A 14,875-nucleotide genomic window follows, 5' to 3' on the forward strand; every position below is an offset into this window, starting at 1 on the left:
CCAAGAGGAATTAGTGATGTGCGGAGGTCGGTATTTTCTTCACTCCAAGTTCAGCCTTTCGCGTGCCAGTCAACTTGAAACGTTTTAGAAGGTCTCTTTCTATAGAGTCATAAATATGAATAAACTATTGTTTGATGTAAGTAATAAGGTTTTAAACATGCTTAGGAAGCTTCATTTAAAATTAAATTAAAATGACAGAAGCCCCCCCTCCCACGCTGGTGGCACAGGACGCGGGCAGTGTGTGCTCACCGAAAATTCAGCTGCGGTGCTGCCATTCGGCAGCCGTGCCATAGGTTGCTGACCCCTGAGACTAGCAGATGGGGGGGGGGGGGACAACAACCCACACCCAAAAGCAAAAGAAACAACCAAATGACAGAAACGCAAATCCTGCCCTTTGCATGTTATTCTGTTAAGGTCCAGTAAAGAACAGAGACAACTGCACATTGTTTTTATTATCGAGTCTGCAAACACACAAGCAAACAAAAACCCGACATAAATACATGACAGTGATTCGGACCTGCCTATGGGCAGACGTATTTGTTTCTCCTCAAGTGAATTAAGTATTTTGGGACAAATTGTCAGAGCCGGGGCCATCAAAACGATGCCTAGTGGGAACCCCTCTCCTAGTGCATTCCCCACCCCAGGAAAATCCCACGCTGCAGCCAACGGGCTCAGATGCACCCCCGCCACACCTTCCCGTGCACCCCCAGAGCTGCCTGGGCTGGGGGGACCCTGCACCACCCCCTTCCCTGTGCGCCCCCGGCGCGGGGACCCTGCTGGGCTCTGTTCCCTCCCTGGATCCCAGGAGGCCCCGACTCACCAGCGCGTGGGTGGGGGGGCGATCCCCAGGGGAGCCCGATCCGGCCCCTGGTGCCCAGGGAGCCCCCCGCCGAGTCCAGGGGCTGGAGCGAGGAGCTGGGAACAGGAAGGTCCCTTTGCTCTCCCGTCCCCTCTTCCTTCCTGGCTGGAAGCCCCGGAGGTGGAGCCGTCTCGTTGGAGCGCACTCGCCGCGGCCCGCCAGGTGGTGGCAGCAGTGGGATATGTCGGGCCATAAGAGGCCCTGGGGCCCACTCCCTGCCCCCCTGAGCCAGCCAGCCCCCTGGGGCAGGATCGGACCCAGCGGCCCCTAGCGGGGAAGGGCCCCTTGCCCCATTCCCCACCCCTCTGAGCGAGCCAGTCCCCTGCCCTGAGATGTGGCCCTGAGCAGGGTCACCAGCAAAGTGATGTGTGGCCAGGAAATAGTCCCAAAGGTCTCAGGGCAGGGGAGGCGGAATTTATTTTGCGTATGAGGTGTATTACTGTAGCATCTGGAGACCCCAGCTGAGATCAGGCCCCTGGCGTGCCAGGTGCTGCCCAGAACGCAGCTGGGAGCAGGGTCCTCTCTGTCGTTCCGGGTGCAGACTGATAGCGCCCCCCCCCCCCCTTGTGCCAGATGCTGCACAGACCACACCTGTGATCAGGGCCCCTTTGTGCCAGGCGCTGCACAGATACACAGGGAGAGACAGGCCCCATTTTTCAGATGGGGAAACTGTGGCCCAAAGGAAAGCAATGACATACCTGAAGTCACACAGGGCATCTCTGGAAGAGCTGGGACTAGAATCCACAAGTCCTGGCTCCCAGCCCCCACTTCTCTAACCCACTTGACCCCAGTCCCCTCCCAGAGCCAGGGAGAGAAACCCAGGAGTCCTGGCTTCCCCCCGTCCCCCACTCTAACCACTAGCCCCCACTCCCCTCCCAGAGCCAGGGATAGAACCTAGAAGTCCCAGCTCCCATGTCGCCCCTTGGGTCTGAGGCATCCCCAATCCCGGAACTACTAAGGCCATGTCTACACTAAAGGCCCTGCAGTGGCACAGCTGTACCAACGCAGCTGCATGGGTGTGAGATCACTTGTGTAGCCGCTCTCCGTGGACGGGAGCGAACTCTCCTGTCAACAGATCACTGGGCACGCTACTACTGATACCAGCAAAACTTATGTCTCTCAGGGGATGTTCTTTGCACACTCCTGAGTAGCATGAGTTTTGCCGACGTAGCGTAGCCATGGCCCAATTGTCTTTCTAAGAAGTTCCACTTTCCCCACTGAAGCTGGACTGTGCCTCTGCAGATGACGCCTCTAAGGCTGTTACCAGAGAGGAGGCTGGTAGCCACTCCGTTCTTGAACTGGCCACACCTTTTCCAGGATGAAAGAGTCTGGCGGCCTGTATTTGTAAAGCTCCCACACTTCCATTCTTCTCATCAGGATCTTGGGCAGTAGAAAAGCCCTGGAGTCAAGGAGGTGCCTTTTGATGGTCCCAAGACATTTCCTTTGAGGTCCAGCCAAGTTCAGCACTGACCAGAGACCGAACTTGCAATTCAAGATAGACAACGGGCGACTATGGAAAGAGATTTATTGCGTAGACAGAGATGCCAACAGACGTACCTGGCAGCTTGAATATTTTCGGTGCTGTGTTGCTTCTCAGTTGGAACTGGGAAGGGTAACCAGAGACCAGCGTAGGGAGCCCACTGGAGTGGCAGCAAAGGAGTGGAGGAACATAGAATCCAGCCTGGCGTGATTTCAGAAGTTCCTTGGTCAGGATAATTAACAGCTCTACAGTAAATTTCCCTCCCTTTGGTCCCATCTCCACAGAATCTGACTCCAGTGATCTACATCTCCAGCTGGTGTCAACAGGCATAGATCTGTTTACTTCATTTCCACCAGCTGGCGATCTGGTCCATTGACCCCGATCGAACTACGTCCAATTGACGCCTGCTGGAGATCTGGTCCATTGACCCCAATCAAGCTACATCCAATTGACACCAGCTGGAGATCTGGTCCATTGACCCCGATCGAGCTACGTCCAATTGACATCAGCTGGCGATCTGATTCATTAACCCCAGTGGAGCTGCGGATGAGTGATACCAACTGAGGATCTGGCTCCATTGACCCCGACGGAGCTATGGCCGAGTGACACCAGCTGAGGGCCTCATCCATTTGTCTCTCTCTCTCACACACACACCGATGAAAAATCCTCCCTCCAATGCCTCAACATCCCTCAGAACCGTTCCCGTTCTCCTCCAGCTCCCATGCCGCATTATAATGATACTTTGCCTTTAGCTAGCACTTTCCATCAGTAGAGCTTAAAGCAGTCTACAAAAGTTGCTCAGGGTGATTAGCCCAATTTTTACAGAGAGAGACACTGAGGCACAGAGAGGGGCAGAGCCAGGAACAGAACCGAGGCATCCTGAGGCCCAGCGCTCTATCCACTTGGCCACCCTGCCTCTTGGCCGGTGCGTATGGGCCACAGAGCTGCTGTTGGTGACGGAGCCAAGCCCAGCCCCACTGGAAGGGAATCTGGATTGCCCATCTCCGCCATCCCCGTCAACAATCAAAAACTCCAAGAACTTCCCCCAGATCCCCAAAGAAGGTTTTGATGATCTAGGTCTGTTTCTGAGTGGAGATTTCCCCATCCCAATCCTTGGTAGCGTTAGTGTAATTGATTATCTGGGTCCTGGTGCCCCAGGTATGGCTCAGGACCCCAATGTACAGGCTGCTGTACAAACAGAACCAAAATAGTCTCTTCCCCAAAAGGATCTGAGCCAATCATCAGATCTCCACTGTCCATCTCCTGGGGGTATTTCCACCAGGTGTTGTGGGTATCAAAGGTAGCCATTTGTCTCCGGTTCAACTGTAACCCACGGATCCATATGTGTCCCATTCTCACGCCATGTTTGAGGCTGTTACTCCACCTCTTACAGACTCCAGGTCTTCAGTTTGGGCTGGAGAAGTTCATTCTCCAAGTCCATGGGACTGCCCGAGATGGCGGACAACTTTGTTCTGCTCTGAAACAACGCTGCTGTTGCAAGTTGAGGAACGTTGATGTTTTGGCTTGAAAATGACGCTGCTTTCAAGGCCAAACCAACCGTTTTGTAAAAGAGTATGGTAAAATATTGGGGCACCTCTGATTTGGGGTGTTTGTCCTCGTCTTTTATTGAAAAATGTCAATGTCATTTTCATTCGAAAAGCAATCATTTTTCAAAACTGTTTAGCAAACTATTCGGGGGGGGGGGAATTCTGATTTGGGGGAGTTTTTCCTCAGTTTTTCTTCCCAAAATGTCAACATTATTTTCATTCTCCAACCAACAATTTCTCTCTCTTTTTTAAAGGTATTGCAAAACTGCTTTTGTTAGAAAAAATGCAATTTGAGTGTTTTTCTATTTCTGTTTTTTTGCTACTGATTGCAACAAATGAATGATGTTCAGGTATCTTTCCCTCTCCCCAGTTCTTCATTTCATTCAAAAATTCAACATTGTTCTCCTTCCAAAGCCATTTCATTTTCTTTAAAATTTTTCCCAAACCTTTTTACTTTGTTTGTTTGTTTTTAATATTTTGGGGTTTTCCTCATTGTCTCATTCCAGAATTTCAAAGTTTTTCTAATTCCAACAGGGCACCATGGTTTTTTGTCTTTTAAATCTTTTACAAAACTTTTGGCAGGAAAAAATTTGATGAGGGGGAGGATTTTCCTTTTTTAAAAAAAAAAAATTCCAAAACTTCATCATTTTCCTTTCCCGAGCAAAATTTTTATGGATTATTTATGTGCAAATTCTTTAAATGTTGGGGTTTTTTTATATATTTTTCCTCATCTTTTTCATTTAAAAATTTCAATTATTTTCAGCCCAAACAATATTTTTTCTTGTAACTGTTTTACAAAACCTTATTGTGCATTCCTTCCTTGCACTTTTTCAATTCTTTCCCCCCTTTCTCATTTCTCATTTCTTTTCCCCACTCTAACTTTTCTAAACTTCCACTCACTTTGGGAAAATGACAACGCCATCAAAACGGGAAAAATGAAATTCTTTGATTCTGCCAGTCTATAATTTCCCCAAACGTAGTGCTTTGTCTGTATGGGAAAGTGGTACTAGTTACACCAGTATAATTATCCAGAATAACTCCCAAGAAGGCACTCTTATCCCAGTATAGGAGTAGACTTCTCCATTTAGCTTAAATTTCTTCCCAAATGCCATAAACTAAACCCAAATCAGTCCTCTTATACCCGAATAGAAAGAGTTAGCACCTAGATCTAAGGCAGTGGTTTTCAACTTTTTTTCTGGAGGACCACTTGAAGAAAATAGTTGGTGCCGGCGACCCAACGGAGCTGGCAATGAGGTGGAGCCGAGAATGAGGGTTCAAGGCGGTGGGAGGGGGCTCTGCTCTGGGACAGGGGGTTAGGGTGCGGGATGGGGTCAGGGCTCTGGGCTAGGGGTGCAGACTCTGGGATGGGGCCTAGAATGAGGGGTTTGGGGTGTATGAGGGGGCTCAGGGCTGGAGCACAGGGTTACCTCAGGCAGCTCCCAGTCAGTGGCGCAGCAGGGGTGCTCAGGCAGGCTCCTAGCAAGTCCGGCTCCTAGGCAGAGGTACACAAGTGGCTCCGCGTGGCTCTGGCCTGCAAACACCGCCCATCCAGCTCCCATTGGCTGGGAACTAGCCAATGGGAGTACACAGCTGGTGCTTGGAGCAGGGGCAGCAAGCAGAGCACCGCGGGCCCCCTGCCTAGGAGCCGGACCTGCTGCTGGCCACTTCCAGGGCACAGCGCAGTGTCAGAAAAGTTAGGGACTAGCCTGCCTTAGGCTGGCAGCACAGCCCACAGAACTTTTAATGGCCCAGTCGACGGTGCTGACCAGAGCCGCCGTGACCCACTGCCTTCCATTCCGTGACCCAGTACTGGGTCCAGGGCCGGCTTTAGGCCCATTCCCCAGAATCGGGCCAAGCGCCTTAGGCGCCTTTTCAATTTTTTAATTATTTTACTCACCGGGCGGCGGTCCGGGTCTTTGGCGGCACTTCGGCAGCGGGGGCGGGGGAGGGCGGGCAGGGTCCTTCCCTCGCTCTGGGTCTTCTGAGCCATTTTGGCAGCAGGGCGTCTGCACAAGACCTGGAGTGAGGGAAGGACCCCCCTGCCGCTGAAGACCTGGACTGCCGCCGGGTATTGGAATTGGAACCCCCAGTTCCTAAAGCTGGCCCTGACTGGGCCACGACCTGCAGTTTGAAAACCACTGATCTAAGATGCTACACTGGAATTTAAGTCTGTATCTAGAGTTTTCTGAAAAGTTTTGACTGAAACTTTTTTTGTGTGAAAACTGAAGATTTGCATCAGTTTCACCAACTTGTTTTGGGAAGGGGAAAAAAAAACCTGCCAAAAATTCAAAAAAAACCCAAATGTTTTGATTTTTTGATTCGAAATGACTTTTCAATTCTAAATTTTCTTTCCTTTTATTTTTTTTTAAGTAAAACAACATTATATAACGCCCCAAATGTTTCATATTTGGTCAAACAAAACATGCTGTTCGACCCAAAATGATTCTCTTTTCCGGTATTTTGATTCACTGAAAAGTTGGGGGGAAAATTAATTTTCTGGTCACAGCAAAATGATTTTTTTAAATTTTCTGGGATTGGCAGAGAAACGAAAAAAAGTCCATCCTTCCCCCAAATGTAGACTAATGTCTAGACTGTGTCTAGACTCTAGAGTGACACATTTAGTTTGATTTTAAACAAGCGGAGAAATAACGTAGACTTTAACGTGATCGGTTTAATACATGCAAACATACAATTGATTTATCTTGACTGGGATCCATCGATCACGAAGGCCATGAAGGCACCACTCGGATCATTCAGTCTGGCCTCCTGTGTAACACAGGCCAGAGAATGTCCCCAAAATAACTCCTAGGGCAGAGCTTTTAGAAAAATACCCAGCCGTGATTTAAACATGGCCAGTGATGGAGAATCCACCACGACCCTCAGTAGGTTGCTCCATTGGTTAATTCCTCTCAACTTATTTCTAGTCTGAATGTGTCAAGCTTCAACTTCCAGCCTCAGATCCGGTTAGAGCTTTGCCAGACGAGCCTGTTATCAAATCTGTGTTCCCCATGTCGGTGCTTCAGTGTTTGAGGTGCTAATCAGCTGGGACTTAGATCCCACCCTTAAATCAGACTCAAATGGTCTCTGTAATGTTTTCCAGTGTCCGGGGCAGGGCCCGGGTGGGAAGGGACATCTTAGGGGCGGGGCTTGTGAGGTATAGGGTGGAGCAGTGGGCGTGGTGAGGGGGATTGGGAGGCGGGGCCTGTCAGGAGGCGGGGACTAAGAGGGAGGGGCAGAACAGTGGGTGAGGACTGGTAAAGAGGGGGCTATCAGGGCAGGGTCTGGGAGGGAAGGGCTAGAGCAGGGGGCCTGTTGCGGCCAGGGCCTAGGAGGAGGAGGTCAGGTGTGGGACCTGCGAGGGAAGGGGCATCAGGGGGTCGGGCCTAGGCAGGAGGGCGCATTTCAGAGCATTTTAGGGGGCGAGGCCTGGGCAGGAGTGGCATGTCAAGGGTGGAGCCTGGTGAGGGCATCTCAGGGGGCAGGGCCTAAGTGGGCAGGGCATCCCTAGGGGTGGGGCCTGAGAGGAAGGGGCATCTGAGGGGGTGGGGTCTGGGTAAGAGGGCGGGGCCTGGGTGCCAGCGGCAGCGCTGAAGCTGTTCTAACTTACACCAGGGTGTGCACACAGGCGCCCCCAAGCCAGGGCTGGCGAGCAGAGGGCTCAGGGGGGGAGCTGAACCAGGCCCCGGTCCCCAGGGCCCCCCTCCGTGCCTTCAGGTAGCCCAGTGGGGGCGGCATGCAGCCGGCGGTGGGACACCAGGTGAGCGTTCTGGATGAAGCTCCGCTGGCACTGCCCACATTTGAATGGCTTCTCCCCAGAGTGCACCAGCCGGTGCTGCACCAGGTGGGAGCTGCGGGCAAAGGCGCGGCCGCACTCGGGGCACACGTGGTGCTTCTCCCCGGAGTGCACCTGCCGGTGCTGGTTGAGGGTGGAGCTCCAGCTGAAGGTCTTGCCGCACTCCCCGCACCGGTACGGCTTGGCACCCGTGTGGATCCGCTGGTGCTGCTTGAGGGCCGTGGTCCAGCTGAAGGCCTTGCCGCAGTCCCCACAGCGGTAGGGCCGCTCGCCGGTGTGGGTGCGCTGGTGCTTGAAGAGGGTGGAGGTGTGGTTGAAGCCTCGTCCACACTCCTTGCACCGGTAGGGCCGCTCCCCGGTGTGGATGCGCTGGTGGTTGGCCAGGTGGGAGCTCTCCCCGAAGCTCTTCCCGCACGCCTCGCAAATGTAGGGCCGCTCACCGGTGTGGGTGCGCTGGTGCTTCTTCAGGGTGGAGCTGAGGCTGAAGGCTTTGCCGCATTGGTGGCAGCGGTAGGGCCGTTCGCCGGTGTGGATGCGCCGGTGCTGGGCCAGGGTCGAGCTCTCGGTGAAGCACTTCCCACACTGGAAGCAGGGGTAGGGGCGCTCGCCTGTGTGGGTGCGGTGGTGCTGGGTCAGGGCCGAGCTCTGGGTGAAGCTTTTCCCGCACTGGGCGCACTTGTAGGGTCGCTCGCCCGTGTGGGTGCGAAGGTGCTTCACCAGGTCCGAGTTCTGCAGGAAGCCCTTCCCGCACTCGCCACAGATAGTGGGCCGCTCCCCTCGTCGGGGGGCCCCGGACAGCCCCAGCTGGCTCCCTACTCCTGCCTCTGGACGGGCTTCTCTGGGCCGCGGGGTGGAGGACAGCCTGTGTGGATCCCCTCTCAAGGGATGCTCGGATATGTCCTCTTTGGATCGCCCTGAAAACGGCCCGCGCAGATCTGCTCCTAAAGGATTCTGGGATACGTCCTCTTGGGATCTCTGTGGGAACACCCTGCACTGAGCTGCTCCCAAAGGATTCTGGGATACGTCCTCTTGCAATCTCCAGAGGAATGTCCCGCACAGATACACTCTCTGCTGGGGATTCTCACTCTCCATCCCGGCACCTGCTGGAGGGAGAAAGAGAGTCCAGCTGGGGCTCGTTCCCTGTGCCACGGACAGAGGGGGCAGCAAAGGGGTTGGTGACTGAGTAGAAAACCCAGTGGACAGGAACCAAGCTCCCAAACCTCCCTCTGAGGGGAGCAGAGGAGCTGGTTCTGCCCCAATGACCCAGCTGAGCCCTCAAGGGCTGTGGGAGGGAAGGGCTCCTGCCATGGGGCCAGGGCACCCACTGGGCGCGACACTCAGCGAGACGGGACAAACCTTCCCCTTCACACCCGGACGGTCGCCGAGCTCCTCACCTGGGATCTCCCTCCCCTCAGAGCCCTGGAGATCCGGGACGCACGGCGCCTCTCCTCGCTCCATCCGGGAGATCACGGCCGGTTTGGGGACCAGGAATCCTGCCAGCCGGGGGAGAAGATCAAGTGAGACTCCAGACCAGACCGGAGGGACTAGGAAAGCAGAGATCAGAATTCAGCTTCCGGAGGGGCCTGAGTTGCCTCTGCTGGGGGATGTGTTAATGGAAAGGGACAAGGATATTAGAGAGAGAGCGAAAGAGAGAGAGAGGTACGGGGACAGATAGATAGATATGGGTGTAGACAGATAGATCATTCCATTGGTGAAATACTTATTATAGGGTAAAACGATACAGTGATAGGGGTTGTCTGGAAGCCAGGACTCTATCCCCAGCTGTGGGAGGGGAGTGGGGTCTAGTGGTTAGAGCCGGGGACTGTCGTTCGCAGCTCCTGTTGTCGAGAGAAGCGGACCCTCACCCAGGAAGCTGACGTTGGTGTAGTTCTCCAGCATGACATCCCTGTAGAGCCGCCTCTGCCTTTCATCCAGGAGACGCCACTCCTCCTCGGTGAAATACACGGCCACCTCTTCGAACGTTACTGGTGCCTTCAACCAGAAGGAACCCCACTGGGCACCATGGCCACACCCCTGCTCTCTGAGGGGTGGAGCTGGCCAGTGTCCAAGTGCATTCTGGAACTATCTGGGCAGACACCTTCATATGGCCCAGAGTTGTGTGCACCAGTGCATTGTGGGAATATCCCAGCAGGGGCCCCCTGGGCTGCCCAGGCCCATGTCCCCCAGTGCACTGTGGGACTATCCCAGAAGCCTCACTTCCTAGCAAGACTTACAGCCATCTAGCCTGGTATCTCACCCCTCCGTGCTGCCCCAGATCAGGCCTAGGTGCCCATCTAGCCTGGTATCCCGCCTGCTCACTCCTGCCCCAAATCAGACCCACAGCAGACGTACATTGGGGTCACCGAGACCAGAACCTAGGCTAGTCTCATCTTCCCAGGAACCCGGCCAGCCCCACGACCCACCTGGATGCCAGGCTCCCAGGGCAAGTCAGCCCTGCCCCGCTGCCTCTCACGCCTCTCCGAGCTAGGCAGAGACTCCTGGGGACGTGTGAGATCTGAGGGAGAAGAGCAAATCGTTTAGGAGACCCCAGGGCAATCAACCCTCCCTTTCAGCCCTGGGCTTCCCCCTAGAGTCCCTCCTCAAGGAGTGTGCCCCCTGCTGGGGAGGCACCCCCCCCCCCAACAACTCTGAGCCCTACCTTGTAGAATGTGGGGCTCCTGGTCCTCCTCTCGGAGTGCAGGATTGGGATGAAGCCTCCACACTTCCCACAGTCCTCTGGGGGAGTCCATCTTCACCGATCTCTGTCTCGTCCTCACCTGCAAACCACCCAAAATATGGGGCTGGGTTGGTGGGGGGAACCCTGCCCCCTTTCACTGTGCATCCCCACAGCTGGCGGAACTGGGAGGACCCTGAACAGAACCCCCCATGCACCTCCAGGGCTATCTGGGTTGGGGGGACCCTGCACACACCCCTCCCCCATGCATCCCCAGGGCTGGTGGAACTGGAGGGACCCAGCACACACCCCTCCCCCCATGCACCCCAGAACTATCTGAGTTGGGGGACCCTGCACACACCCCTCACCCCAATGCACCCCCAGAGTTGGCTGGGTTGGGGGGGTCCCTGCACAGACCCCCTCTTCTCATGCATCTCCCAGAGCTATCTGGGTTGGGGGTCCCTGCATAGACCTCCTCTTCTCATGCACCCGCAGAACTGGCTGGGTTGAGGGGACCCTGCACACACTGCTCACCCCAATGCACTCCGAGAACTGGCTGGGTTGGGGGGACCATGCACACACCGCTCACCCCAATGCACCCTCAATGCTGGCTGGGTTGGGGGTCCCTGCACAGACCCCCTCTTCTCATGCATCTCCCAGAGCTATCTGGGTTGGGGGTCCCTATATAGACCTCCCCTTCTCATGCACCCCCAGAACTGGCTGGGTTGGAGGGACCCTGCACACACCACTCACCCCAATGCACCCCCAGAACTGGATGGGTTGGGGGGACCCTGCACACATCCCTGACTGCAATGCACCCCCAGGGCTGGTGGCATTGGGGCGACTCTGCTGGGCTCATCTCCCTTCCCAGATGTCCCGGACTCAGCAGCGCCAGGGATTGGGGGGTTCGTTTCTCCCTGGTGGGGCCCCGATCCAGGAGGCTGAGCTCAGGGGGGACTGGGGAACGTGGGCTCCTTTCCGACCCCTCTCCCCATCCCATCTCCGTCTGCTTCATCCGCACCATGCAATCGCCGAGCAAACCAATGCGCGCACCCCACAGCTCTGCAGGCTGGAGAGACGCCCTGCCTGCACCCACCGACCTACCTGCTTGCCGGGGGCTGGGGGAGACTGGGGATCCCCCCCCCCGCCCAGCTGCGGGAAGCGGAAGGTCCCTTTCTAATTCATTCCCCCCAGGGTAGACCCGCCTGGTCCTGTCTAGGCTTCCACTGATCAGTCGTATTAACCCTTCACTCAGCTGTGGAGAGAAGGAGCGCCCGGGGCTGGCCCCAATGCGGCGCTAGGGGGCGCTGTGCTGCAGGGAGCAGGTCTCAGCAGGGGGCGCTCTCCCCTGGTGGTCAGCTCTGGCCCCAGTGCGGCGCTAGGGGGCGCTGTGCTGCAGGGAGCAGTGCTCAGCAGGGGGCGCTCTCCCCTGGCTGTCAGGGCTGGCGTTGATGCCCCAGTGCGGCGCTAGGGGGCGCTGTGCTGCAGGGAGCAGGGCTCAGTAGGGGGCGCTCTCCCTTGGCGGTCAGGGTGGCCCCAGTGCGGCTCTAGGGAGCACTGCGGGGTAGGGCTCAGTGGGGAGCGCTCTCTCTTTCCAGTCGGAGCTGACTTTTACTTCTCGAATGAAGGGCTTGTTGGATGCACACGCTGCGAGATCTTACCCACACTTATCCCTAGTTTTAACTCCAGGAATACCCTTGTGGACTTGAGTTTCAGCGTTAATTGAATTGTTGTTCTTGGTCAGTGCACCAGGAAGGCCAGTTTCTGATCCAGAGTTAAACTTGGGGTAGATTTGGCTCGCTCTGGGTTTACACTAGGGTCACTGAGCTCAGAATTTGGCCCTGAAAATGCCGTCGCTCCAGATTGGATCAGAATGAATTTTTTCTGTTGCTTTTGAAAGCCACACACTGCTGGGAAGAATTAGCGGGGTCAGAGGATATAGCAAAGTGGGTCAGATCAGCACTCTGCTTGGCAGCAGGGCCGGCACAACCCATTACGCAACCTAGGCGGTTGCCTAGGGCACTGACATTTGGGGGGCGGTGACTGCAGCGGCTGGATCTTCGGCCATCCCGGCCGTCGTTGGCATTTCGGGGGCGGGACCTTCCACCGCCTCTGTCAGGGGTGGCATTTTGGGGGGCGAGATGTTCCGCCGCCTCTGTTGGGGGCGGCATTTCAGGGGCGGGACCTTCCACCGCTTAGAGCGCCAAAAAAGCTGGTGGCGCTCCTGCTTGGGAGGGACTCTTCAGGTCAGGGTTATAGCTATCTTCGCACACTTTCGACCCAGGAGCAGATCCTAAGCTGCATGCAACTACTTAATCAGGAATCTTCCATTGTTCCCCTCCCCTCTAACGCCTCAAGCTTCTGGAGTCATGTGAAAAAACTCTGCTTGCTTTTAAAAGCGCAAAATACTGTTTAGTCTATGTTGTTGGAGGAAAGCCTGAAGACACTACCCCCTTCAGCGCTCAACCAAGAAGGCAACTAACAAGTACAGGAGATATTATTTCATTTATGAAATCTCGTGATTTGCCACACTGAGGTGGCGATTTTTGAAGGCTTTGGTCATGATTTCTGAGCATGTGGGGCTGGTAATGCCGCAGAAATTGTGGAGTAATGTTAGTCCCTGGCTAGTCCCGCCATAGTGAATGAGAGTGGCAGAATTTTGTCTCGGTGCCAACACCAGGCATAGATGGAAACTATCGAGTTAGAGCAGGGGGGTGGGCAGGGATTGGGACCGAGGACTCTGGGTTCTGTTCTCAGCTCTGGGAGGGGAGCAGGGTCAAGGGGAGAGGCAGGGGCTGAGAGAGAATGCTCTTTGAGATGAATGGGGGCTGGGGCAGGGAAACTGGACTACAATTCCCATAAGCCCCTTTCCTCCTACACTCCAGCTTTAACTCAATGGCAAACTGCCATGAGGTCTTGCGAGGAATTTTCCTCTCCACACCCTTGAGCCTCCATGGTGGTTGTAGTCCAATTTTCTCCTTTTTGCTTTCCAGTTACCATGGGGAAAGGGGAAAGACTACAAATCCCATGAGGCCGTGCGCAGGCAGCACCTCCGTGTTAGTTGTAGTCCAGGAGGGCATCAGGAGCGCATGTCCCATGAGGCCTTGCCAGGAATGATCCTGGCTGCATTACAATGACAGTTGTAATTTAAAACTCTACCACTTCCCTGAAAGAACAAAAGTGCTCCTTTTCAGGGGGAAAGGGTGTCAAAAACTACATTCCCCATGAGGCATTGCGCACACTCCCCCTCACGCCTCCATGGCACTTGTAGTCCAAACATGTCCCCTTTCTCTTAGAAATGAGTGGGATTCGGGTGGCTGAGGAACTACATTTCCCATGAGTAGTTGCTGTGTGCCGCCATGACACTTGTAGTCCAAACATGCCCTCCTCCCCAGACATAAATGGGCTCAGTGGAGTGGGGAACTATATCTCCCATGAGGCAGCGCGAGGGCCCCCCCTCCCCACTTCACACCTGGGCTGCCATGACACTTTTGGTCCAAACCCTCCTTTCCCTCATAGGAAAACACCAGGGCGCAGAGGCAGCAAAATAAACTACATCTCCCATGAGGCAACGCGACAGCCCAGCCTCCCTGCGCCGCCATGACACTTGTAGTCCAAACATTCCCCCCTTCCCCATAGACATGAACGCGCCTCAGTGGAGAGGGTGGAGAACTACATCTCCCATGAGGCGTTGCGCGGGCCCGGCTTCCCTGCGCCGCCATGACTCTAGTAGTCCAAACACGCCAGTCCTCCCATTCAGAACGAACGCGGCCCGGTGGTCGGGGAACTATGACTCCCATGAGGCAGCGCGCGGGCCTGGGCTGGCTCCGGGCCGCCATGATGGGTTTTGTGTGTTTGCAGGGTTGAGAGGGGGAGGGGAGGGGAGGGGGATGAGCCTGGCTGCAGGAGGGGGCAGCAGCAGCCGAAGCAGCAGAAGAGCAGCAGCCTTGGGGCCAGCCCCCCCCCCTCCCAGGAGCTGCACCCCTCCCCCGCTCTGCATTTTTAGGGGGGGCTGGGACAGCCCCTCCCCCCCGCACGAGCCAGCCCGAGTGGGGGGAGGGGGAAACGAGGAAGGCAGCTTAGGCCCCGCCCCCATATGTGTGTGGGGGGCTTGGGGCAGCGCAGGACCCCCTAGGCTAGATCCCTAGATTAGGGGGGGCAGAGAGGGGCCTGAGCTCCCCCTCCTCAATTGGGGGGAGCCCACAGACTCTCCCGAGGGCCGGAGGCAGGATAGGAAGGAGGAAAGCCCCCGCTAAAAAGGGAGGGGAACCCCCTTATTGGTGGGGGGCAGCAGCTTGAGCAGCGGGGGGCGGGTCTAAGCCCTGTTGGGGGGGCTGCTCCCTAAGTGGGGGGGGGGATTGGAAAGAGCAGGGGGCCTGCTCCTTATTGGGGTGGGGGGTTGCAAAGAGGGGGCCCTGCTTATTGGGGGGGCGGCTTGGAAAGAGAGGGGGGGCGGCTGAGTCCTACGTGGGGTGGGTTGGGAAGGGGGAGACCCTGATTCCGATTGGGGGGTTGGAAGGAG

General features: G+C 55.7%; 1 protein-coding gene across 1 annotated transcript in view; it reads right to left on the reverse strand.

Annotated features, from left to right (window-relative positions):
- Positions 1-11,506, reverse strand: part of LOC116815506 (uncharacterized) — a 28,190-nt gene extending 16,684 nt beyond the window's left edge. Inside the window, exons 1-7 of the mRNA XM_075064759.1 lie at positions 11,458-11,506; positions 10,339-10,456; positions 10,103-10,194; positions 9,545-9,671; positions 9,074-9,223; positions 7,627-8,782; positions 6,093-6,108 (exon numbers count right to left, since the gene is read on the reverse strand). Coding sequence (XP_074920860.1) covers positions 6,093-6,108; positions 7,627-8,782; positions 9,074-9,223; positions 9,545-9,671; positions 10,103-10,194; positions 10,339-10,429 — 1,632 coding nt within the window. The 5' untranslated portion in view covers positions 10,430-10,456; positions 11,458-11,506. The remainder of the gene's footprint in view (positions 1-6,092; positions 6,109-7,626; positions 8,783-9,073; positions 9,224-9,544; positions 9,672-10,102; positions 10,195-10,338; positions 10,457-11,457) is intronic.
- Positions 11,507-14,875: the final 3,369 nt, after the last annotated feature.

The sequence above is a fragment of the Chelonoidis abingdonii genome, chromosome 4 (assembly GCF_003597395.2).
Source record: "Chelonoidis abingdonii isolate Lonesome George chromosome 4, CheloAbing_2.0, whole genome shotgun sequence".
Taxonomy (NCBI): domain Eukaryota; kingdom Metazoa; phylum Chordata; order Testudines; family Testudinidae; genus Chelonoidis; species Chelonoidis abingdonii.